Source organism: Bos indicus x Bos taurus, chromosome 9, assembly GCF_003369695.1.
Source record: "Bos indicus x Bos taurus breed Angus x Brahman F1 hybrid chromosome 9, Bos_hybrid_MaternalHap_v2.0, whole genome shotgun sequence".
NCBI classification, from domain to species: Eukaryota; Metazoa; Chordata; class Mammalia; order Artiodactyla; family Bovidae; genus Bos; species Bos indicus x Bos taurus.
In genome coordinates, this window is record NC_040084.1 from 69604384 (window position 1) to 69630259 (window position 25876).

General features: G+C 37.1%; 1 protein-coding gene across 2 annotated transcripts in view; it reads right to left on the bottom strand.

Moving 5' to 3' along the window:
* Positions 1–2428: 2428 nt before the first annotated feature.
* Positions 2429–25876, bottom strand: part of MED23 (mediator complex subunit 23) — a 43749-nt gene continuing 20301 nt past the window's right edge. Inside the window, exons 14-30 of one of the 2 annotated variants that reach the window (XM_027551558.1) lie at positions 25721–25866; positions 24403–24648; positions 22125–22267; positions 20644–20818; positions 19855–20018; positions 17673–17797; positions 16421–16626; positions 16152–16332; positions 14428–14598; positions 13770–13986; positions 11563–11799; positions 10443–10608; positions 9809–9881; positions 7008–7222; positions 5957–6077; positions 5093–5224; positions 2429–3514 (exon numbers count right to left, since the gene is read on the bottom strand). In XM_027551558.1, coding sequence (XP_027407359.1) covers positions 3347–3514; positions 5093–5224; positions 5957–6077; positions 7008–7222; positions 9809–9881; positions 10443–10608; positions 11563–11799; positions 13770–13986; positions 14428–14598; positions 16152–16332; positions 16421–16626; positions 17673–17797; positions 19855–20018; positions 20644–20818; positions 22125–22267; positions 24403–24648; positions 25721–25866 — 2886 coding nt within the window. In that variant the 3' untranslated portion in view covers positions 2429–3346. The remainder of the gene's footprint in view (positions 3515–5092; positions 5225–5956; positions 6078–7007; positions 7223–9808; positions 9882–10442; positions 10609–11562; positions 11800–13769; positions 13987–14427; positions 14599–16151; positions 16333–16420; positions 16627–17672; positions 17798–19854; positions 20019–20643; positions 20819–22124; positions 22268–24402; positions 24649–25720; positions 25867–25876) is intronic. The other variant, XM_027551559.1, reaches the window with a different exon arrangement.

The following is a 25876-nucleotide window of genomic DNA, read 5'->3' on the forward strand; positions in this document are numbered from 1 at the left end:
TTAAAAATAAACACTTTTATCAGCCCCAACATGTACAGTGGGACTCCTGATATCAGGAGACAGAGCTACCCAACTTGAAAAGGGACCATATTTCCATGTTGTTCAAAGCTGTAATGCCTAGAAACTGCTCTTCTCTATCTCTTTATAAGATTCTGTCATCCCTATACAAGTTTCTAAATACACGCAACACACACCGATACTGACACACACACACCCTGCTTAGACTACCATAAATACTTAAAAAACCACAGTGAAATTATTATCTCCAAAACACTGTAAGACCTTGGTTAAGTTATTTAAACTCTTTTGCTCTGGTTCCCTCATCTGTAAAATGGATTATTATAGGGTTTGGGCAGTCTCTAAGTTCACTGATGTTAGATGACCATGTCTCACTTTTTTTAAACCTCAAGCATGATATTGGTTAATATCATGTTAAGCATGGCTGCTATTCAGATAGTCTTTTGGGAAACAGAGGAAAGAAATCAACTATTTTTGTTTCTAAGATATGCTAATTTGGGTTGCGATTTCACTGAAAATTATCTGTGGCTTCCAAATGCCCCACCTTTCACTTATTTCAGTTGGTAAAGAATCTGCCTGCAATACGGGAGACCTGGCTTTGATCCCCGGGTCAGGAAGAGCCCCTGGAGAAGGGAATGACAACCCACTCCAGTATTCTTGCCTGGAGAATTCCATGGATAGAGAAGCCTGGTAGGCTACAGTCCAAGGGGTCCCAAAGAGTCAGACACAACTGAGCAATTAACACTTTCCCAAGTTTCCAAATGCCCCACCTTTCACTCACTGCAGTTAAGAGTGTACTCACTGGCTGAACTCCTGAACATCCTAAAAACTCATCTCAGCTCTATTATATAGTGAAGGAAGTGGAAAAGTAAGTGAAAATAAACTAGAATCAAAACAAGGGAAGTGAACTCTTTCCCTTTCCTCCAACTTACATTGAACTCAAAGTGGATTCTGTAATGAAGCAGGCTCCATGAAAGAATTTTTACTGTTATTCTTTTTTTTAAAAAGTTAATTTATTTTTTTTTATTGAAAGAGAATTGCTTTACAGAATTTTGCTGTTTCCTGTCAAACCTCAACATGAATCAGCCATAGGTGTATGTATATGTATATGTGTGTGTATATATATATATATATATATATATCCCCTCCCTTTTGTTATTCTTGTTATAACAGCTTTATGCGTTAAAGAGCCTCTACCATCTGATTGTTTATCTGCAATACAGAATTTTAAACCTGTTGACACTATGGACTTTGTAGAATAAGTGTTTTACTGAATAAGTTTTAGATAAGAGCAATTATAGTGGATCTTACTCTAGAGAACCTTATCCAGTACAGCAGTCACAGGCAGTTACATTAATTAAAGCTTAATAAAATATTCAGTTGCACACGGTAAGTGCTTAACAGGCACATGGAGCTACTAACTATTGAACTGTACAGCACAGATATGACTATTTCTACACTGCAGAAACGCCTAGTGAACACAGCCACTCTAAAGTTATCATTAGTTTTCAAAAAGAAAAATTTTAGGATGTAATGGATATAAGTATTTTATTCTCAACTGTATTCTAAACACAAATTAAGCTTCTGTCTTCTATTAATGTCTCTGATTAATACTAACCTCTTAAAAGCCTATTATGGGAAATCATATTCTCTTTTTTTTTAAGCTAGAGAGGAAAAACTGAATTTTTAATAAAATTAACTGGAATGTGTAAGTCCTTGGAGAAGGCAATGGCATCCCACTCCAGTACTCTTGCCTGGAGAATCCCATGGACGGAGGAGCCTGGTAGGCTGCAATCCATGGGGTCGCTAAGAGTCGGGACACGACTGAGCGACTTCACTTTCACTTTTCACTTTCATTCATTGGAGAAGGAAATGGCAACCCACTCCAGTGTTCTTGCCTGGAGAATCCCAGGGACTGGGGAGCCTGTGGGCTGCCGTCTATGGGGTCACACAGAGTCGGACACGACTGACGTGACTTAGCAGCAGCAGCAGCATTGTTACACTTATTTCTATTCCTTGAGGCAGCAAGAATATATTGAGACTAGGTTAAGAGTAATAGTTGAAATCATTTCTAGTATAAAATTTCTGGAGGATTTTAAGAATATCATTAGCTTAGAAAAATTGTTTATACCATTATACAAATTTTAAGCAGTCTTTGCATGGCAAATAAAGATCCAGTGATTATAAAAATATGAATCATGAAGAAGATAAAGGTCTAGGAGGAATAATTTGGAAACAAAAGTTCACAGTTAAACTTCACTAATTCTTTTTTAAAAAAATCAGCACCTCTTAATTCCTAGGTTAATGTCAGTCACTGACTATAGCATACAATCCATGGAGGTGGCTCAGTTCTCTGTTCTAATCCAGCCAGTACATTGCCTGGCACCCAGCAGACGCTCATTCAAACTGAGTAATTAATCAGACAATTTATTCATTCAACAGATTTTACTAATTATTTTCCAAGTCTTTTACAATCTTAATGCCACCCCCCCAAAATAACAGTGTGTCTCTCAAAATCTAATAAACTCTAAAGAACCAAAATGTATATGATATTTAAAAATATAAATACTTAAAAAATTTAAGACTATAAAAATTCAAAGAATCACATCATCTGCCAGGTAAGTGTGTCAACCTGGAAAAGTAACTGATTTATTTTTAAAAACAGGTATTAAGAAAATTGAGTTTCTTAAGTTATGTTATTTTCTTACATGGCTTCCAACTCATTTCATATAGTAAGTTCAAGTCCACAGCAAAGGCAAAAACTTGCCAATCTATCTCAATAGAAATATTAGCCTGTTTACTTGGAAATCTATGATAAAAAGTTTAAGCCATTTAAAAAAGAATATGAAATTGTGTTTGCTCCTTTAATGCAATGAAATCTAGAGACCTTTACTTGACAAAAATCTCTTGTTGCAAAGATATACCAAGAGAGATTTATGTATAAAAGAATTTGTAATAACTATTTTACATGTGTGGTGCCTTTAAAACTGGATTTGAAGACTGAATAAGTTATTAATACTAAAAAATAAAAACAAAAAACAATGGTCAAAACAGGAAAGATTGAGAGTGCCTGGTAAAGGCCATTTGATCAGATATGTCCATATCCTAGGCAGCTCTAATACCTTGCTGTGGATACGAGCAATGTGTAGTTTACGTGATCTCTTAGAGACAAAGCAATGGGAAGACAGGAGTTGGAAGTCAACAGATCCACCACATGAATCAAAATAAAACAATCTGAACACCGCTGCCTCTCCTCCACCACAATGTAGCACTGTCAGGTTCAGATCTAATAGACTCAAGTCCACTTTCAGCACAGCACACTCTGACTTCACTGAGTCACCGGCAGAGACCCTGGCACCTGAGTAGACTGAGGTGCTGGAGACCCACTGCTGACGGCTTGCGGAGGCACGGCAGCCGGTTCCATCTTGCTAATGTGAGTGATGAATCGAAGACGGAGTTTTAAAGCCGGTTTTAAATTACAGATAATCTTTTCTACCTAAAAAACAAAAGCACATTAAAACATATTTTCACCAGAGAAGTTCAATTTCCCACTTTTAAAGAAGTGACTTACACATTTCCTGAGACAATAAACCAGGGAGTAGAACAGGTGGATGAGAAGTTTCTCTCATATTTTGTGTTTTAACAAAAGCAGATAAAACTATTTCTTTCTTACCTGAAAAAAGCATGTGTTGTCCCTCACACACTATTATATATATGTACATTTGTGTATGTGTATCTATCTATATATGCATACACTTAACAGAAACATACTCACTGACCTAGACAGCCAGTCACCCTCCTGCCAAAAGCTAGTAGTTTACACTGGGGGTTCTACACATCCACCAAGGGACTCATCCTTTTAAAACCCCATCTTTATGCAAAGCACCATTATATTTCAAAGATCTTTGAATAACTCAGGTTCAAAACATTTACCTATACAGTTAACTTTTTTTGGTTTTGATTTACACCTGGAACGCAAACTAAATCATATTAGACTTACTCTTACTTAAAATGCTTTCAAGAAATACATACATCAAGTAGTTCCATAGCTTTCTTAGCTTTACTTATATATTCTTGGATCCTACTAGGAAAGATGGGTCCATTAAAAATCCTTCCTTTCTGTATTCCCTTGTGTCAAAGTTTCTTAGGCTCAAATATAAGGAATATGCTAAAAAAAAACATTTCTCTGTTGGTCTCCACTTCACAGTCCTGCGGAGGCGCAAAGGAGTCAACACCCTCCCAACTCCACGTCACCAGCTTCAAAGAGTGAATCCTCAAGACTAGGATTTACATGCTTACGTGTACCAATGTATATTCCTTTCCCATTTTACAGAGAAATAACATTAAAGTATGGAGAGGAGGTCACTTAACTTCACCTATTTGTCCTCCCTCCACCCTTCTAAAAGAGCTGAGATTCTGGTTCCCACAGACAGGAAACTCAGGAGGTATTAAAGAGGTATTTAAGGAGGTTCTTTCCACTTGGAGACAGCCCTCCCAGGGAGTGGCTCTTTATATGCTGAGTCGCATGCCTTTTAAAGTGACACAGAACAAATTTAATACCTATTCCAAATGGCAACCTCCCACCCCTCAAACAGTTAGGATAGAATTAATTCCCTAGGACTTTAAAAAAAATTCAAGTTCAGCACCCTCAGTTTTTAAATACCCTTCATGAGTTATTCTTCTGACCCTCCTGGTTTTAATCTTGTAGTCACACTGCTATTTGTCTTATGTTCTCACTGTGTACCCTAATCACTGTGGGGAAAAACAGGCTCTGCTTTACTCACTACACAAGGCCTCTCTGATCTTTTCAGTAGCCACGCTGTACTGTTTCTTCCTGATGAGTTTACTATTAGTAACTCCTCAGGTCATTTTCAGATGTTTTGTAACAAATGTCAAGAAGGAAAAGTGTGAGAAATTATAATAGATATTTATTTTTAAATTGGCAGACAATTGCTTTACAATGTTGTGCTGGTTTCTGCCATACAACGTGAATCGACTATAAGTATACCTATGTGCCCTCATGTTTAAGTTTTCAAAACTAAACATCATTGAAAAATAATTAAAGTGAACTTACTTGTTCTTTTACACTGTCACCAGTAAACATATACTTCATATGATACAGGAAGTCACAGATGGGATCCATGTAGTTTAAGTGGGTGCTACACTGGTCTACGTTCAGCAACATGTCATAAAACGCCACACCAATCTATTTAACAAATAAAATTATTTAAATGGTCAAAAATGGTTCAGTCATGATGCAGCTGGTCTCCGTGACAAGAACAGCACAGAGGGTACATCCTTGTTGAGGAACTGTCTCTATCACACAAGCCTCTGTGTACATGAGTGATACGGAACTGCTTGTATTTATGACGGAATTCAGAGTGCTGCCAACTGACCCCAAGTAGGAATTAAATACACTTTCTCTGCCTAATTTAAAATTTAAAATTAAGAGGTAGACAACCCCTTTTCTGGAAACCATCTCTCAATTTCTGGGATACTTGGCAGTCTCAGGGAGCCTTTATATACTGTGCCTTCTTAGTTCCACTGGGTGTCTCACACTGCAAAGTTCTATATTTGGGGCATTCTCTTTTCTCTACACTTCTGTTACAGGGGATCAACTTTAGTCATTCCCATGACTCTGACGAATTCCTCTGTGCTATAGTGCACATGCTCAAATGCACTTCTCCATCTTTAGCTTTCTTCTCAGCCCTGATGATGAGTATTTTCCCCTGCATCTCCAGTTCAGCACATCCCACACCAAACTCATAGGCATACTAAGTTACGGGGATGCTAAGGCCTTAAGCATTACTCTTAGATCCTGCTAAACTGATTTTCCCACTAATGGTAATGATATACAGTTTGAAAAACACTAGGAAAGAAACCTTAATATACATTTTAGAACTTAATCTTACCATTGAAAACCCAGATTAAATTTTACCTCTATCATACATCGAGTTCTCTCTTGTTGAAACCTTTGTAAAAATGGTCCCACAAGGTGGTACACATAAAGCAACTGGAACTCAGTCTTCACTATAGGAAGAAGTACTTCAGTGAGAAATCTAAAATTTACAGATCAAAATAAAAAATTCTTGTGACTCGAAATCAGTTAAATTGTTTGAATTTTGTTAATATAGCCTATCCAAGTATTTTCAAAATCTGTAATAATTTTTTTAAAGTTTATTTTAATTCTGGTAACATTTCTAATTAATCTCACATCTCTCACTGGCTCTTATTTTCATTTGATTATTGAAACAATTTACTTCAGATTTAGGAGTTGTTCCTAATAGTACAATTACTGAATGACGGAATGTGAATTATTTGAAATAAAAGAGGATAATCAACCTAATATAAAGGCCATTCTCAAGAAATTTAAATCTAATTAATACAATTATACAGTCAAAAATAATAATCAGAAGATAGGCTACTATCAGGTATGCAGTACAAAAGGCAAATTTTGCGATATATTCTGGAAAAAGCATGCATTTGATTAAGCCCATTGAAATGATGCTAAAGCTGAAACTCCAGTACTTTGGCCACCTCATGTGAAGAGTTGACTCACTGGAAAAGACTGATGCTGGGAGAGATTGGGGGCAGGAGGAGAAGGGGACGACAGAGGATGAGATGGCTGGATGGCATCACTGACTCGATGGACGTGAGTTTGAGTGAACTCTGGGAGATGGTGATGGACAGGGAGGCCTGGAGTGCTGCGATTCATGGGGTTGCAAAGAGTGGGACACAACTGAGCGACTGAACTGACTGACTGATTGAAATGATAAAGGAAAACTGAATACGAGACTATTACTTATACATATAAATTAATTTTCTTCAATTAATTCTGACATAAAGGAGTCTTTCTGACACCCAGAAACTACTTAAAACTTTTACTGTGTCAGCTGTTCCACTGAATCAGATATATACCCCAGGTGTACAAGAGATTAAAAAGCAAAAACAAAATAAGTCAAATGTTTTTAGGAAATCATAATACCTACTTGGGAATGAGAGAAAGCTGCCCGATGCTGGAGTGGTGCCACACTGCATGTGCCAGAGCTAACGTGTAGCTACAGCTCATCTCAGAGTAGGACTGATGGCAAGCGGTGAAATCGAAGAGCCGGAAAGGATAGCCGACCCACTCTGTCTCAGACGTCAAGCTGGGACTGCTGATAACACTCACTATTCGATCGTGAAGGACAATCCAATACGGCTCCTTTAAAACCAAGAAAAAGCCTGAAGAAAAACACCATTTCTCTAGTATTCCACTCTATATCCAGTATTGTACTCCAAAAGCCGAAAATAATAGCACTTTCTCAGTCTTTAATGTTTTCTATTTATCCAGCTTGTGTGGCTTCACAATGAGTCAAATTAAGGCAATAACAACCTGGGGAGAAGTGTCTGTGAGTTAAGAGTGCTCCAGACATGAGTCTGTCCAGTTAACTTAATTGCTGATATTTACTACATGGTAAATTGACTTTATCTATATTTACTATACAGGTAATGCTGGTACACATTTATAATTCACAAATATGTATATATTTTGGAGGAGTGTAAGGAAGAAGTGATTCATAAAGATGCATAATCAAACAAGTTTGGAGAGCACTGCTTTAGACAATATTACTGACACGCAAAGATGTCAGACATTGGTGTGGTGCTGACTAGACATGTGTGGAGGTCACAGAGAGAGACACTGCATGAGTGGAGAAATTATAGAAGGCTTCGCTGAAAAAGCAAGCCCTAAGTTAGCAAAGAATGAGTAGGCTTTAGGGAAGGTAACAGAAGGAAAAGCATCCTGGTATATTCTCTTATATGGCAGAAGTACCTGAAAAATGTCTCAACAAGCATCATTTGCAGGAGGAAAGGATAAATTAGAGATACCAAGGGAACACTTCATGCAAAGATGAGCTCAATAAAGGACAGAAATGGTATGGACCTAACAGAAGCAGGAGATATTAAAAAGAGGTGGCAAGAATACACAGAAGAACTGTATCAAAAAGATCTTCACGACCCAGATAATCACGATGGAGAGATCACTAACCTAAAGCCAGACATTCTGGAATGGGAAAGCAAGTGGGCCTTAGGAAGTATCATTATGAACAAAGCTAGTGGAGGTGGCAGAATTCCAGTTGAGCTATTTCGAATCCTAGAAGATGATGCTGTTAAAGTGCTTCACTCAATGCGCTAGCAAATTTGGAAAACTCAGCAGTGGCCACAGGACTGGAAAAGGTCAGTTTTCATTCCAATCCCAAAGAAACGAAACGCCAAAGAATGCTCAAACTACTGCACAATTGCACTCATCTCACACACTAGAAAAGTAATGCTCAAAATTCTCTAAGCCAGGCTTCAACAATACATGAACCGTGAACTTCCAGATGTTCAAGTTGATTTTAGAAAAAGCAGAGGAACCAGAGATCAAATTGCCAACATCTGCTGGATCATCAAAAAGCAAGAGAGTTCCAGAAAAACATCTATTTCTGCTTTATTGACTATGCCAAAGCCTTTGACTGTGTGGATCACAATGAACTGTGGAAAATTCTTCAAGAGATGGGAATACCAGACCACCTGACCTGCCTCTTGAGAAATCTGTATGCAGGTCAGGAAGCAACAGTTAGAACTAGACATGGAACAACAGACTGGTTCCAAATAGGAAAAGGAGTACGTCAAGGCTGTATATTGTTAGCGTGCTTATTCAACTTATATGCAGTGTACATCATGAGAAACACTGGGTTGGATGAAGCTGGAATCAAGATTGCTGGGAGAAATATCAATAACCTCAGATAGGCAGATGACACCACCCTTATGGCAGAAAGTGAAGAAGAACTAAAGAGTCTCTTGATGCAAGTGAAAGAGGAGAGTGAAAAAGTTGGCTTAAAGCTCAACGTTCAGAAAACAAAGATCACGTCATCCCATCACTTCATGGCAAATAGATAGAGAAACAGTGGAAACAGTGGCTGACTTTTTATTTTTACTTCAAAATCACTGCAGATGGTGACTGCAGCCATGAAATTAAAAGATGCTTACTCCTTGGAAGAAAAGTTATGACCAACCTAGACAGCATATTAAAAAACAGAGACATTACTTTGCCAACAAAGGTCCATCTAGTCAAGGCTATGGTTTTTCCAGTAGTCATGTATGGATGTGAGAGTTGGACTATAAAGAAAGCTGAGCACCAAAGAATTGATGCTTTGGCACTATGGTGTTGGAAAAGACTCTTGAGAGTCCCTTGGACTGCAAGGAGATCCAACCAGTCCATCCTAAAGGAAATTAGTCCTGAATATTCATTGGAAGGACTGATGCTGAAGCTGAAACTCCAATACTTTGGCCACCTCATGCGAAGAGCTGACTCATTTGAAAAGACCCTGATGCTGGGAAAGATTGAAGGCGGGAGGAGAAGGGGATGCCAGAGGATGAGATGGTTGGGATGGCATCACCAACTCAATGGGCATGAGTTTGAGTAAACTCTGGGAGTTGGTGATAGATAGGGAGGCCTGGCATGCTGCAGTCCATGGGGTCGCAAAGAGTTGGACACAACTGAGCTACTGAACTGAACTCAAAGGATCTAGATACATAATATGTTAAGGGGTCAAAAATAGATCAGATTTTAATTGGAAAACTAAGGTTGGATAGGAAAGTGGGACCAAGGGATGCAGGGACCCATAGTCAGGTAGATTTATTTAGATCTGATGCAAAAGAGGCACTGTAGATTTTAGAAGCAATAATAAAGTGAAAAAAAAAACAAAAAAAGAAACATTTCATTAATTGCATGATGACCTTGTTTAAATCAAAATGATTAACTTACTGGTAGGGCAGTGATGATCAATCCAATGGCATTCATCCATGCTGTAATGTTCTCTCTTGGCACTAAAGGCTGACTATTAGTTGGGAAAAAGAACAAAAAGGTGAAATTATAAAAACATTTTATATGGTTGACACTGTATCTTACTTTGAGAATATATATAATTTGGGGTTGACACTGATCTATCTCAATAAAACTACAATGGGTTTTTAGTGAGTAAAAATATAAATAAAAACTAAGTAAGGCTTTTCAATTTTTTCAATTTTCTTCTTTAACAATGGTTGCTGAGCTGAAAGACTATTTCACTTATTTATATTTATTCTCCAATCATTATCCTCTACTTTATATTGGCCTTTAAGAAGAAAATCTTGAAAAACTGTCTTTAGGGAAAAGTTAACGTTATGCCTAAGTTAAATGTCAAACAGCTAATAAAGAGTAGAAGAAAGAACAAACCCAGGTTTTCTGGCCGTTCAGGGCTCATTCCATTTCACCTTTATCACTAAGACGAGATCTGGAACCTAAAGATAGTCACTATTCAATGTGCCCTAGCCTTGGGACAACAGGTGTGTCTTACAGCTCCAAATAAAATATCATTCTCTTAAACACTGAATCTTATTGCACGAAACAGGATACACACCTCTTCAGGACAACATTTAGAAGAGCATTTCCAACATCCTGGCCGGAAACAGCCAAGGCCATGAGTTCCACACAAGTAACATGCAGTGCATGGGCAGCGGGGTTGGGAAACTCATTGAACCTCCAGTCACAGTTTGGGAATGGACCAGGAGATTTGCCAGCCATCGGTGCAGACGATTAAAGCAATAACTGGTTGATAATTCTGAGATTAAAGGCTTCTGTTTGTATAGTGCTTTACAGTTTTCAAAGGTTGAACATGTAAACATTTCATTTGATTATCAATATATCTGATTATGAGCCCTCAATAAGTGATTTATTGGAGAGCTTAAGAGGCAAACAATACAACTGAATACAAATAAATCTGACATGTGTTGATAGCAACCATGTGATCAGCCACAGGTATCAATGACTGGTCTTATATGAGTGGGTTCTTATTACCATGACATGACAGCTGTAGATGCAACCAAGGTATCCAAAGGCTTTATCAACCTATTTTCTCTTAGTTGTAGGAAAGTTAATAAGAACATTACTTTCTCATGAGTAGCTCTTTTACTTCAGGAAGGAATTCCTGTGTAGGAAAATTAAATCAGGCCTATATATGTAAAACTGCTCTATTTAGTAAATAGAGTGGCATCGTGTATAGATATATTAAGTATAGTGGGTTAATAATTTAAAACAGAAGTAAAGAAAGAAAACACCAATATAGAATCTTTTTCACTACCAAAAAATGTTTTACTATTATCTACTAATGTTTTAAAAATTATTCAGGGATTTATTTAAAGCGACAAAGTTCTATGTTCTCCATAGAACAAATGCATGTACTATAATACATAGTGTATTTATTTAGGAATGTTTTTCTTTGAAACAAATCTCTTCTCTAAGGTTTTGTTTTTTTTAAATAAAAGTTTTAATGGAGTAAATTTCTGCCATCTGGCATTATGCTGCTGATTTAAGACTTCAAAACCTTTACAGAAGTAAAAATTAAAAAATAAAATGTTCTAAAAAACTGAAGTCTTAGAATATATAAAAACTTTGGAATATTTAAAATGACAATATATGTTCACACAAATCAACATATAGTTATTTCTGTAGAGTCTGGAAAATCACAATGAAAAGGATATTATCTACCAGTCTGCCAATCAATTTGCAGTAGTAAGAGTCGTCTGGGACCCAGGGATTGTCTTCTCGTGCATTCATAGCATTTTTAAGGTAAGTGTCACTTAGACACCAGCCCTGTGGTCGGTTATCCTTGAGCGACCCAATGATTGCATGGACAAGTTTTCGTTTGAGACTTTCGCGATTTCTCAGGTGCATTTCATAATAATGCAGAGTATTATACAAATAAGTCACTGGACGATCTGCCAAGAAGAAAACATCACTACAATGTTTACCTGGTTACTGACAACTGTGAAAAACTGATCTATTCTCAAGATTGCCAAAAAATAGCTCAGAAGATTATAAAACTATTACCCATGTTAGGCAATTGCATACAATGGCTATTTTTATTTTAGGACAAGGCAGAAGGCTTCTAACAACATACACAGCTTCTACTGAAGGATAAGCATCACATTTAGATGCAGCAATTCCACTCCTGGAAATTTTTCCTGCAAAAATGATGCATGTGTAAGCAATGTAGCTGCAGCCTGTTTATACTAGCAAAAGATTAGAACAGCCTACATGATGAAAACAGGGACTGGTTAAGTTAATCATGGCATGTATGAAGCAGCTTTGTACGATCTGATACTAAATAATCAACTGTAAAACCTTATAAAGGTTAATAAAAATAGTGTGTATATTATATTTGTGAAAAAAATAAACTACAAACCCCAGAATATTTAAGGTAGGATACATAAGAAACTGGTAACAGTGACTGCCTACAGGGAAGAAAGGAGGAGCTACAAGAATAAGCTAGAGGACAGGGGTGGGACTGACCACTTTCACTGCATCAGGTGCATATATTACCCAATCCAAAAAGAAGAGTATTTTTAAAGGAAAGCTCCCTTGAACTTCATATCTACTCTGCAGTGCTAAAATGCAATTCAGACTTCTGCTATGAAGGGAGATATCTTAGATAAAAGAGATATCTTACGTCAAGGACTAAGAAGAACTGCCTCCCCAGCCCCTCCACCACCCCGCCAGATAAAATACTCTCTATCCCCCTAGAGTGGGTATAGTCCGTGGCTGCTCCAGGACTTCCATGTTCTGTCACTGACTTCACTGTTCTCAGTCACCAGGCTCCAAACTTGAGAGTTGTCCTTGATTTCTTTCTTTCGATATTCTCCCCATAATTGGTCAACCAAGCTCAATTCCTACTCTTGACTCTCTCTCCCTTCCTTCTCATTTTCAGTGTCACCACACTTGTTTCCGGAGAAGGCAATGGCACCCACTCCAGTACTCTTGCCTCCCATGGACGGAGGGGCCTGGTGGGCTGCAGTCCATGGGGTCGCTAGGAGTCAGACACGACTGAGCGACTTCACTTTCACTTTTCACTTTCATGCATTGGAGAGGGAATTGGCAACCCACTCCAGTGTTCTTGCCTGGAGAATCCCAGGGACGGGGGAGCCTGGTGGGCTGCCGTCTATGGGGTCGCACAGAGTCGGACACAACTGAAAGCGACTTAGCAGCAGCAGCAGCATACTTGTTTAGATGCTAACTGACACAAGTCTTTGAAATGGTTTCCTCCTTCCAAGACACGCTGCTACTAGAACTGGACTCACCTTTCTAAAATAACGCTTTCCATACCATGACTGTACTCAAGAACTTCTAGTTAATTCTCCATTATCTGTAGATTATAAAACCAGAACTTCTCAACCTGGCATTTACAGTGATGAGTTGCCAAGTACAATTTAGCCCAATGAGGCAATTGTTTTTAAAAAATGCCTTGTTTTTAATACCTCCATGATTTTTCCCAAGGATTTCTCCTGCCTATTTTGCTCTCTTCTCCTTTTTGTTTATAAAAATCACATACATTATAGTTCAAACCCTACCCATCCAAGAAGCTTGCCAAGATCCATTTAGTTCACAGTAATATCCATCTGTTCTGAACTAATACTTCTCTCTTTCTGTACTGATTTGATAATTAATCACACAATATATAAAATAAGGCATCTCTTGCATATTATTTATTTTTGCTATAATTTACTTATTAGTATTTTTATGTTGTCTATTTTATATATCAAGGTATCATCACATAGCACTTCTCCTGAAAATGCTTTTATTAAAAATTATTAAAATAAAACCTTTATAACGATTATTATCCATATGATCATGTTCAGCCTACTTCTGTCTATAGAGAGCTTAGATGGAATTAAAATTTGAAAAAGCTCACCATGAAATTTATATAAGCCTCCCAGGTGATCTAGTAGAGTCTCCAGTGATTTGGATACCGGGAGCAACTCTAAAAACCTGTGGATTACTATATCAAACACTGGGAGGAATCGGAGACACACATTTCCAAAATAGATGGGCAGATATGGAGACTGTATCGGCACAGGAGGATCAACCTGCTCCGCCAGGCCCTCAAAATAGAGCTTCTCCGGGTATTTCTGTGGAAGTGAGCAAATGGTAAATGTTTAGGGCATCTTTTTTAAATTTTCTTAAAAAAAAAAAAAAAAGAGCTAAATAAACCTGCCATTTTTCAAAGAACATAGAACTATGTTTGCTCCGGTAATGCAATGAAATCTAGAGTCCTTAACAAAAATTTCTATTCTCCTAAAGATATACCAAAAGAGATTTACATATGAAAGGACTGGATTTAACTCTTCATTTTCTATTGTAAGTACCCACACCTATTAAAACTGTAGTTTCAATTTGTTCTTAATATTAGAGAGACTCTAGAACCTTAAGAAAGTTTAGGCAGCTAAGTCACTTCTACACAGACCGGACAGACAAGAACAGACCTGCAGAGAAAACAGCCAAGTCAATTAGCCAAAGACCTAAAGTTTGGCCTTAAAAGGATGAAGTGAAGCACTAATTTTAATTAGTACCTTGTGATAATTCATGTGCTTGGTGTGCCAGTCATTCTGTAGCCAGTGTTCTGGGGAATTTTCCTTCACAAAGTCACTTACTCGATTTCTAAAATCATTTGGCTTGAGTAACAGCAACTGAATTATGAAATAACAAACTTGGGCTTCATTCCCTTCATGGCTACGCATGGCCTTTGGAAAAAAAACAGAACAATTAAATGAAAATGACCAACCTATGCAAAAGCAAGGCTCCAGAGAGCCTAAATTTGAAAACAGTAAAATCTCACAATTAGAACTTTATTGTATAATCCATCCCAAAATAATTGTTCAGCATTCCCCAAACATGCCTGACACCTTTTTGCCTAGTTTGGGCTCTCACCTGGAATGTCCATCTTTATTTTTTGAAATTTAGCCCTCTCTTGAAGACCCATCACCTAAGCAGATGTGATCTTTCAGTGCTGCCTGGTAATACTTTCCCTACACCTCTAACTTACTATTTACTGATTCATAGACTTATCTTATTTCCCTTACTAGACTGTGACCATCTTTATATCTATGCTGTAGAGCTGAGAGGTGAATGTTAAGCACTTACACCCTTTAAACATCACTGCTGCTGCTGCTGCTGCTAAGTCGCTTCAGTCGTGTTCGACTCTGTGCGACCGCATAGACGGCAGCCCACCAGGCTCCCCTGTCCCTGGGATTCTCCAGGCAAGAACACTGGAGTGGGTTGCCATTTCCTTCTCCAACGCATGAAAGTGAAAAGTCAAAGTGAAGCCGCTCAGTCGTGTCTGACTCTTCGCGATCCCATGGACTGCAGCCCACCAGGCCGCTCCATCCATGGGATTTGCCAGGCAAGAGTACTAGAGTCAAATATCACTACTATAGTATTAAAACATGTAGCAGTTTCCAGCCTGATTCAGTGATTTTTCTTAAAATTTGGCTTGAAATAGACATCAAAGTCAAGAGAAAAAAAAACACTTGAGGAAAACTGGGTGACTATAAGAAGCATTCAGTTTCTTATATATTATGGCTAACAAAGTACACATAAATGATTATTAGCACTCTGAAAAAAAACTTAATGACTTTTCTTTTTTTACTACTTCCTGCCTCTTCTAGGAGCTTTTGAGAATCATTTCAGAGCATCACAAAGCCAGGACCACATCTGTCTTACTTACTTCTATACCTTCGGTACATACAACATAGTAGATATTCAATACATGCTTACTGAATGGATGAATAAAGAAATTGGGGAATCTTTAATTCCTTAGGGAATTGATAGCAATGTATGATTTACAGTATAAATTCATTAAATCTTTAAAAACAATATGGGGCTTCCCTGGTAGCTCAGCTGGTAAAGAACCACATGCAATGCAGGAGACCCCAGTTTGATTTCTGGGTCAGGAAGATCCCCTGGAGAAGGAATAGGCTACCTACTTGAGTATTCTTGGGCTTCCCTGGTGGCTCAGACAGTAAAGAATCTGCCTGCAATGCAGGAGACCTGGGTTCGATCCCTAGGTTGGGAAGATCCCCTGGGGAAGGGAAAGGCTACCCATTCCAGTATCATGGCCTGGAGAATTCCATGGACTGTACAGTCCACGGGTCACAAAGAGTCAAGACACGACTGAGCAACTTTTACTTTACTAGGAACAACATACGGCAGATCAGCACACGATCCATTAGTCATTAACACTGATCCAAAGAGAATGAGACTGCTTAGACCTGTTTTTAAGTAAGTGTATTCTTACCAGGCAGAGAATTAATCTGTCCAGTGTAACAATGTTGTACTTCCATACCATATCATTAAGAATTTCAATGCATTTGTTGAGTTGTTGACCTCCAGCTGACGTAGAGAACTCATATACCAGGAAATCTGCAAAAGTTCTCACATGGACTACTAAGGCCCTGGCTCCAATTCTCTCCAGTACTCTGGAAAGCAGAGAGTAAAAAATAAATTACACTGCTATATAGTATGATGGACTGACAAATGGAATGCAGATCTAGGTTTTCGACTTACCTATAGCCAATCTGATTAATGTGATCTGTTTCCAGGAGCATTTTCCAGAGCAGACAAAGGAAGAGAGGAGGAGAACGTTGTGCAGAAAAGTGGGTGATGATGTCATTTTCGTTGGTCATTGACTTCCACTTCCTATACTCCTCCTCCACATTTTTTTTCAGATTAAAACGACTCTCTTGAGGTACATTATTTTGTTTAAAGAATGCCTACAAGGAAGATCAGAAGTTTATTTCAATGGCTATAGTAAAAAGGGCACTAGCTGCAGAATCAAGAAACCAGTTTCAGGCTTGACTCTAACACTAATAAATTCCATGTGCCCTCAAGTAACTCAGTAATCAGGGCCTAAATTTCTATATTGGGAAAATACAAAGGCTTTGATTGGATTATCTGTAAGATTCCTCTCCTAGATTTTCTAAACAGAAGTTCCAAGCAAACCTGAATTCAAACTTTCTTCAGTCATCTGTTGATACTTCTGCTCATCTTTGAAAAAAGAGAAAAAGAAAAAGAATGTATGTACTCTTCCATTACATATTTTAATATCCCTATGAGGAAAATCCATTGCACTAGCCAGGTGGTTCTCAGAGCATGGTCCCCAGACCATCAGTATTAGCATGACCTCAGACCTGTAAGAAATGTGAATTCTTGGGCCCCATCTCAGACCTAATGAATCAGAAGCTCTGCAGCTGGAGTCTAGGAGTCTAGCTAAACCACCTCTCCAGGCGATTCTGATAGGTTTGAGACCCACTGTTCCAGTCCTATTAGAAGTTATAGAAAACAGATGTTTACTATGCTTAAAATTTTCTCTGAAAAGTAGAAGACAGATGAGGTTTTCCTTTCTCCATATTATAATAGCCAAGTTTATAGCTTTTCTCTCCATGTGATTAAAAAAAGAAAAATCTGTCAAATGTACACGTGTGTATTCTGTGAAGCCCCATTACATTGTGTTTCTCCCCATTACTGTTCGGTGAGAGAGGAAGAATTGTTTAGGTCATGTGTTACATCTCACAAGATTCTAAAACTGTTAACTAAAAAGATGAAGCCATAACAATTACAGTTTTAGAGACACATCCGCTCCTTTAATAGGACAAGGAACAACTCAAGAGATTTTGGGAGTAATAGCAAAGATTTACAAAAAAGAGAAATAAAAGCTAATATTCTTTGGATGCCATCAAAACTCTCCAGAATAACACAGTAAATGGGAAGACTGATTTCATATACCGTACATTCAATATATAATTCAAAACAAAATTACCTGTAGTGGGCCTGGAAAACAACTAAGAGTATGTGAAGCCCAATTGTGAGGTGTAAAACTCATGATGGTCTGAAGTATGTCTTTACACCAAGTTCCCTGAATTGAATCAGAGCCTGTGAAAAAATCTAACACAAACAAATAAATGTAACCCAGATATAAAAGATCATGTCCATAATTCATAGATGATAAAAAGTCACAAGTTTCTACAGTCAGAGAATTTCACTGCAGAGCATTCACCACGTAACTAGTAATCACATCAGTAAATAATGAAGATAACTAGTGGAAAAAATACAAAAGACATTTGGTACCTTTTTCTCTTTTTAAGATTACAGAACATCAGTGACATAACAGTGGTACAGGCCCACCACGGCTGCTCGTTCACTTCACTCCTGAGAGTGAGGTGTTATCACTTTACTGAGCCAAGGAAACAGAAGTGTTCGAGTACAGCAGATATCTTTTCTGGCGATTGAAAACACCTATAGTCTATAATCCTCTAAATCAAGGAGGTTTATTTATGTAAAATAAGACAGTATACACAAATGTATTTGAGGTTGCTAAATTCAGTAACTATTTCTCTAAAATAGCCATTCTCAAAGTGTGGTCTGCAGACTTTGTGGGTCCCCAATATCTTTCAAGGATTTGATGAGGTCAACACTATTAAAATAATAATAATAATAATAATACTACGATACCATTGGCCTTTTCACCATGTTGAAATGTGCACTGATGGTGCAAAGCAACGGTGGGGTAACACTGCTGGCCGTTGGAACAAATTAAACAGTGGTACCAAGTTATACTCATAGCCATTGTAATCTTCACCACAACACACTCTTAGCAGGGAAAAAACGCCAGTTTCACTTAAGACTCTCTGATAAAACTGTAAAAAAGATTATATCTCAGCCCTTAAGTATATCTGTTTGTAACATCTTGTGTGATAAAACGGAAGTATGCATAAGGCGTTCCAGCTACTCTTGAGGAAAAATACTTTGTGATTGAATATTGGGTCAAATTAGCTCTTTTTTTCATGGAATCCCAATTTTACTTGAAAGAACACATAGTTTTTAAGATTTGGACATTAGGCAGATATTTTTCTTGAAAATTAATAAAGGGAGCCTCTAACTTTAAGAAGAACAAATAACTGTATCTTTCACCAATGATAAAATTTGACCTCTCAAGCGAACATCTGAATTTTGGAAAACATGTATCTACTACCACAAGCCTAACAGCTTTCTAAAACTTAAAGACTTTTTTCCTAATGAAATTTGTAGCAAGGTTAAAAAATATAATTTTCTGATACTGTATAATGAAATGTGTCAACATTTATAACATCTACCTACGTAATCCAGTAAATCAATGTTTTCCAAAAAACCAATCCATAAAGTTAAAATATGCATGAACACAAAATCCACTAAATAGATCAGTGGATTATAATGTGACTGAGTACAGAGTTCCCTGATAGGACTTTGGATTCTACATTGCAACGAACATTTAAGAAACGACCAATTTTTCAATTTTGTGTGACATTAAAGCAGATTCATAATTAGCTGGAAAAGCTATTTAAAAGGTTCCCTTCTCATCCTCATATCTATGTGAAACCATAGTGGTTTTTTTTTACTTCTTCTAAAATAACATCTATAATAGGTGAAATGTAAGAGAATTCAGCTATGTTCCTTTACACCAGACATTAAATTCAGCTATGTTCCTTTACACCAGACATTAAATTCAGCTATGTTCCTTTACACCAAAAATTACATTATTTATGTTTACATGCAATAGGCTTTTTATTGTTATTTTAAAATGAGTCATATCTTAAAAAGTCCTACTTTAATACCTAACAAAGCAAATATCATGGATATAATCCATATAAACAGAAAATGTTTGGGAATTTTAATCATTATTATTGAGTATAAAGTGGTCCTGAGACCAAAAAGCTCAGGAACCATGACTTTAAAACCATGTCAGATGACTAAAAACTGACGTTCAACCAAATTAAAATGGTAATACAGAAGAACTTGCTTTAATGACTAAAATGGTAAAGATAAACAAACAACTGGTTTTTTTGGATACAAGTGAGAAGAATCTTTTCAATATGTTACCCCCCGACCCCCAGCCCAGTAGTCAGGAGACACAGTACCCTCTGACACATCTGTTTCTGTTGCTGGTGGCTGCATGGTCACTGTACCTGTTACGTGAGTTGCTCTAGCTAAGGTCAGTATCAAGGCACGGTTCAGTTCTTCGGATTCCGCTGAGAGCACCGTCTTGGGATCACTGAGGAAGCGTGTAAACTGCGGCTGTACTTCTGAGCTACCTAGTGCTGTTATAAGCCTGAGTGCAGTACTCTCAACACTGCCAAGTGGGAGAACAAACACAATCATGAAAAAGTTAAGTTGCACATAAACTCAGAACTCTAGAATTAAATGCAATTCTAGGTTACATGCAAACTATAAATTTCTCTTCTTCAATTAAAAACAAACTCTTTTGTGTGAAAACAAGCTTTGCTTAACTTGGTTTTAAAAATCTGAGGTGTCAAGTTTAATAGCAAAAATCATCTGACATTTTTACCCATTTGAAAAAGATAGCATGTAGCTTTAAGGACTAAAAAAAAGATGTCACCTTGATACACAGCATTTCAAAAATGACATCTTTAAAATTTGGAATATATTTTTAATTAGAGCAAAATCAAAATGACATGATACTTTAACCATAAACTAAATAAGCACTAAGTTAAAACACAACGTCAAAGGTCGTGGAAGTACTTGTTCTCAGTCCAAAAATCTCCAGGCAATGATTCAACTATCTTAGTAGGTTTCTATTTAAGAAGTTGAACTCTACTTTCTCTATACTGGAAATAAAACACTCCATAAGCAGAGGAATTTTATAACAGTGAATATTATAAGGTAATGGACTATGTTCACCATCTCCAACAAATTTTCTAACAAATCCAAGGAAAGACAGTCTCCAGTGAGCTCACCAGAGATGGAGCTGGTTCTGGTTTGTCTGTGCAACTGCAGCCAAAGTATGAAGATGACTTAGGAGCTGAACTCTGTAATGGGGCTGAATGTGGTGCATCCGGTAGCTGAACATCTCAAGAAGCGTATGCAAGATACCCCAGGCATGAGACTTAAAAACAGTTGGCAGAAGCTGACCTTGAAGAAGAAGAAAATTTAAGACACTAATCAGTGAAAGCTATGAATTAAAAGATACTTAAAGAAAAGTCACATCAAGTAAAATCTATGCAAAGATTTTGATCATGAACACACACACATGCAAACACATAGATACACACATATATTTCCCTAATTTTCTCCATAATTTGTACTGTAATTATAAGGAAGAGGACTTCCTTGGTGGCTCAGCTGGTAAAGAATCCACCTGCGATGCAGGAGACCTGGGTTTGATCCCCTGGAGAAGGGAAGACCCTTGGAGAAGGGAACAGCTACCCACTTCTGGCCTGGAGAATTCCATGGACTGTATAGTCCATGGGGTTACAAAGAGTTGGACACAACTGAGCGACTTTCACTTTCACTTTGTAAGGAAGAAAATTCAGATTCTTATTGTAACACCAAGTTTGCATTTTTCTTTGGAATTTGAAAAATGATAGACAAGTTCATCTGTGAAAGTAAAGAGCCAGGAAATGGGAAAAAATTACTCTAGCCTTCCTCATGTCTTCATTTATTTTTATTTAGTTATCGTTTAAATTATTTTAATAAAGTTAATGTTCCCAACCTTTCAAAGCATGAGGATCATTTTTTAATGTACAAATTATATCATAACCCATCCTTTCTGCTAAGAAAGCTTAATTTGACTTTCAATTATCTGGAAAGAATATGATTAAATGGTTAAAATGGTTAAAATGATACCACATTGGTAAAAAATCAGAATTACCACAAGTCAGAAAAACACTTTCATATTAGAAAGTGTTTATTATTTAGAACTTCGTAATAACTAACAGACATTGTAATGCAGGAATTGAATTGTAATGCAATTAAATTGTTATTACACTGAATTGCACTGAATTGCAATGCAGTGGAGTAACATGCCTTCCGTATTGCCAGTGAGACTTGGAACTTACCTGCTGTCAGCAAGCCAGCCACATGGAATCATGGGTTTTATGATTACAGACAGGTCTGTCCTGTCCTGTTTACTGCATCCCAAGCACCCAATGCAACTGCATGGCCCAGCCCCACCCCCACTTTTTAACCACAACTTTTAAAAAATGTATCCCATTCCCTGGATCCTCTGTGAGGGTCTTATCCCTCTTTTTTGCTCTATTTTTCTCTGTAAGATTTATTTTATATTTCAGTTATATATATTTTTTGTCATTTTTCTCTTTAGCAGGTGATCTCTACGATGAGAGTGACTTCTGCACACTTCTACATTCCTAGAAGTAAAGTGTATGTTGAATGAAGAAAAAGGTTAATGGTTATAAAACATCAGAAAGTCCTGTCTTACTGATAAATCCTTTGATGCCCAAAGATTCTATTTCCATATAGACCAATAAACGGCTGTAAGTTTCCACTAGGGCTGGAGCCAAGGCCACACTGGACTTTGCGTGAGCAAGTTTTATCACTCTGGTAGCAATGCTGTGGATAAGGCTGAGGAGAAACAACAACATAAAATAAAACAAAATAAAAATCCAGATTTTTAACATAAATACAGGGATTGTTCTACTTATAGGGAACTTGGTATAAATGTGAACTTCTAGCTGAGATGAATCAGCTTTTTTTGTCATTTAGGTTATGCAGGACATATGGTAGTGACACACTGTACAACCTGAGGCTGATTCTGGTTTCCACGTTGCTTTCAACCTGCATCAGGGTCTCTCTGCTCCCAAAACAGCAAAATTTGGGTACAACTCATAAGAATGGAATAAAGAAGCTGTGATACATATATACAATGGAATATTCCTCATCCATAAAAAGGAACACATTTGGGTCAGTTCTAATGAGGTAGATGAACCTAGAACCTATTATGCAGAGTGAAGTAAGTCAGAAAGAGAAAGATAAACATCGTAGTGTATATATATGGAATCTAGAAAGATGGTACTGATGAGTTTATTGGCAGGGTGGCAATGGAGAAAGAGACATAGAGAATAGACTTATGGACACAGGGCAGGGGAAGGAGAGAGTGAGATGTATGGAGAGAGTAACATGGAAACTTACATCACCATATGTAAAAGAGACAGCCAATGAGAATTTGCTGTATGACTCGGGGAATTCAAACAGGGACTCTGTATCAACCCAGAGGCGTGGGATGGGGAGGGAAATGGGAGGGAGTTTCAAGACAGAGGTGACATATGTATACCAATGGCTGATTCATGTTGATATTTTACAGAAAACAACAAAATTCTGTAAAGCAATTATCCTTCAATTAAAAAATAAATCTTTTAAAAAAATACTATGCTTGAATGGTTTTAGGCTGTTTTCCTTTTCCAAATATGTAACTAAAACCATTTAAGAAATTAATTTTTGTTACAGAACCACTTAACAAATAGCTGCAAAATCCAAATATTAACTAACAGGATTACCTATTAATATAAAGTATTAACAGGGCTATATTCAACTCCATCCATACGCCAGTAAAGTGCATGTATGATTCTAGAACAACATTTACCGTCTGAAAAACAGAGTGGTTTTTCTAACCAATGCTCTCCCCACCTGGAGGCCCACACACACATTCTCTTTGACCTATGCAGTGTTTGAAGCTTGAGTCAATATTTAATGGTTGAAAGTCTAGAAATAAAAATCTGGATTTCTAGCCCTTTTCAAAAAACATTTAGAAGAACTAACTACATTAGTATGCAGTTTTACATAATGGAAATTAGCCCATGTGGCAGTACTGTGAGCTGAGCCCCACACACTCCAGTCATTCACAATCCCTCTCTATACACAAGCTTCCTGGCACACGGTTACCTGACTTGCCTGCATGCAGCACCAGGCACCACTCACTTAATCATCAGCTTAGCTCCCGTGGGCACTTGGGGCCTTTTCTGTCTTTTAGAAACCATAAATGTCAATTCTAAAAGCACCCCTATATATATAGTCAATACAAGAAAGGTATTACAGGTTTTGCATCCCTGGACGCAGTAATTCTACTTCTAGCAAGTTATTTAATAAAAATGGGATTATGGATAGGTGCAAAGACAGCCAAAAAGATAATCTTCACAGCCGTTTTTATAACACTAAGACACTGCACATAATTTCAGTATCCAACAATATGCAATACAGACCTAAAAAAAGACCTCTATGTAGCAATTAAAACAGATGGTTCTGAAAAGCACTAGCCCTAAGATGTTTAATTAAAAAATGAAAATAAACAGGTGTTTAATAGAGTTAGATACAACTTAGCAACAGAACAACAATGAGAAAAAGGTGGCCATAAATAGTACTGTAGTTAAGAGCACATTTTGAAAAAAAACAACAAAAAAAAAACCCTATAAATTCATATATATACACATAGAAAAAGGACTCAGAATACATATATACAAATGTAATTTTACAATGCTTATTTTTCAAGGAGGGATTATAGCAATTATTTTCATTTTCTTTGGGCTTATATGTATATTCTAGAATTCCCATAATAAACAATACCATTTTTGTTATAGAATAAACCTAAAGGTTTTTTAAAATATATCTGACCATAAAATATACACAACTAATCGTGAAATCATGTCTTTACTATACTGATATCAATTCCCTGACATAAAACCAAACAAATAAAAAGAATATACCTCATTTTGGCATGAACCGTCAGTGAATCCAGGAGGTTCATTGGTAAGGGCGTAATAGATCCTGAAGCCAAACAGCTCGTTCCAGGAAGTGGTATCCTCATAATTCCATTTCCATAAATAGTCTCCACCAGAGCTCCCATAGGTAACGTAAAACATTCTGAATTTGTAGAGTATGCATTACATAGCAGGGCAATCTTATAGTCATTCATTTGTAAACTCTTATTTCTAAGACTCTGCTGCAGGAACCTAAAATTTCAAGTTCCATTAAATAGAAAAAATGAAAATAAATTCCAGAAAGGTAATCTGCTTTTTTTTTTTTTTTTAACAAAAGTTTAATTTTATGCAAGAGTTTGAGCAAGCTCTGGGAGATGGTAAAGGATAGGGAAGCCTGGCGGGCTGTCGTCTATTGGGTCACAAAGAGTTGGACGTGACTGAGCGACTGAACAAATATACTATCTTTATTCCTACCGATATCATAGTTTCTGCCAAATGAGTGCTGACACACAAAAAGTTTAAGAAGCATTTCAGAAAGAATGTTAGCAGTTAAAAGTGAACAATGAATGGTTATTTGTTAAATAGGTACTACATATACTGCACTAAGATTCAGATAATGAAGAAATAAGTCACAGATTCATGAACTAGGCTTCTATCTATTATCTACTTGCTTAAGTACATTCAAATGCCTTCATTACAGATGTCACTAAGGAAAAATGGTTAAGGGGTATCATACAATGAAAGTCAAATGAAATGTGAAATCTGACTACCCTGAAGTCTCCTGTGAAGAGATCTGACAGTCCTTTTTAGAAGGTCTAGGTGGGAATTAACACCCTTGATGGAGCCCAGTCCTATCTAAAAAAGTGCGTCTTTTTTGGGTAATCACAGCTTTGGAAATGATATAAGGGAGCATGCCAGCCAAATCAGTTCAGTCAATCCTGGCAGCCCAGGGAGTGAGTGATATCTCAATCAGGCTCAAATCTAAGAAATTCTGAAACATTTTTACATATTTTTGGAAATTAAGTATTTTAACTAAGATAAAATACATAAAAGCAAAAATAGACCTGGAAATTAAAAAAAATATATATACATATATATATATATCCCCGTACATATAAACAGGATTGGTTAATCTTCTAATTGCTTTCTGCTGCAGGTACTGATTAGGTTCTTTTAGTTATAATGTACACATTAAATATTTATCCTTACCTCCAGTGGATGTTGGAAGATTTTCATATTTCATATAAATACTGAGACAATTATCATTAGCCTTCAACCCACTATTAAGTTAAAAAAATGAACTGTCAAGCTACAAACAACTTACTCATGGTGAAGCTTTAGGGAGTGAGGTATTGGAATCTGTAGTTTGGAGTTGTCATTTTGGGCTTTTCTGTTGAGGTGAATCCAAATGCAGGTCATGGCAAAGGCATGAGTTGACTGGGGTTTGTTAATGTCAGGAACTGGGATAAACTAAAAAAGA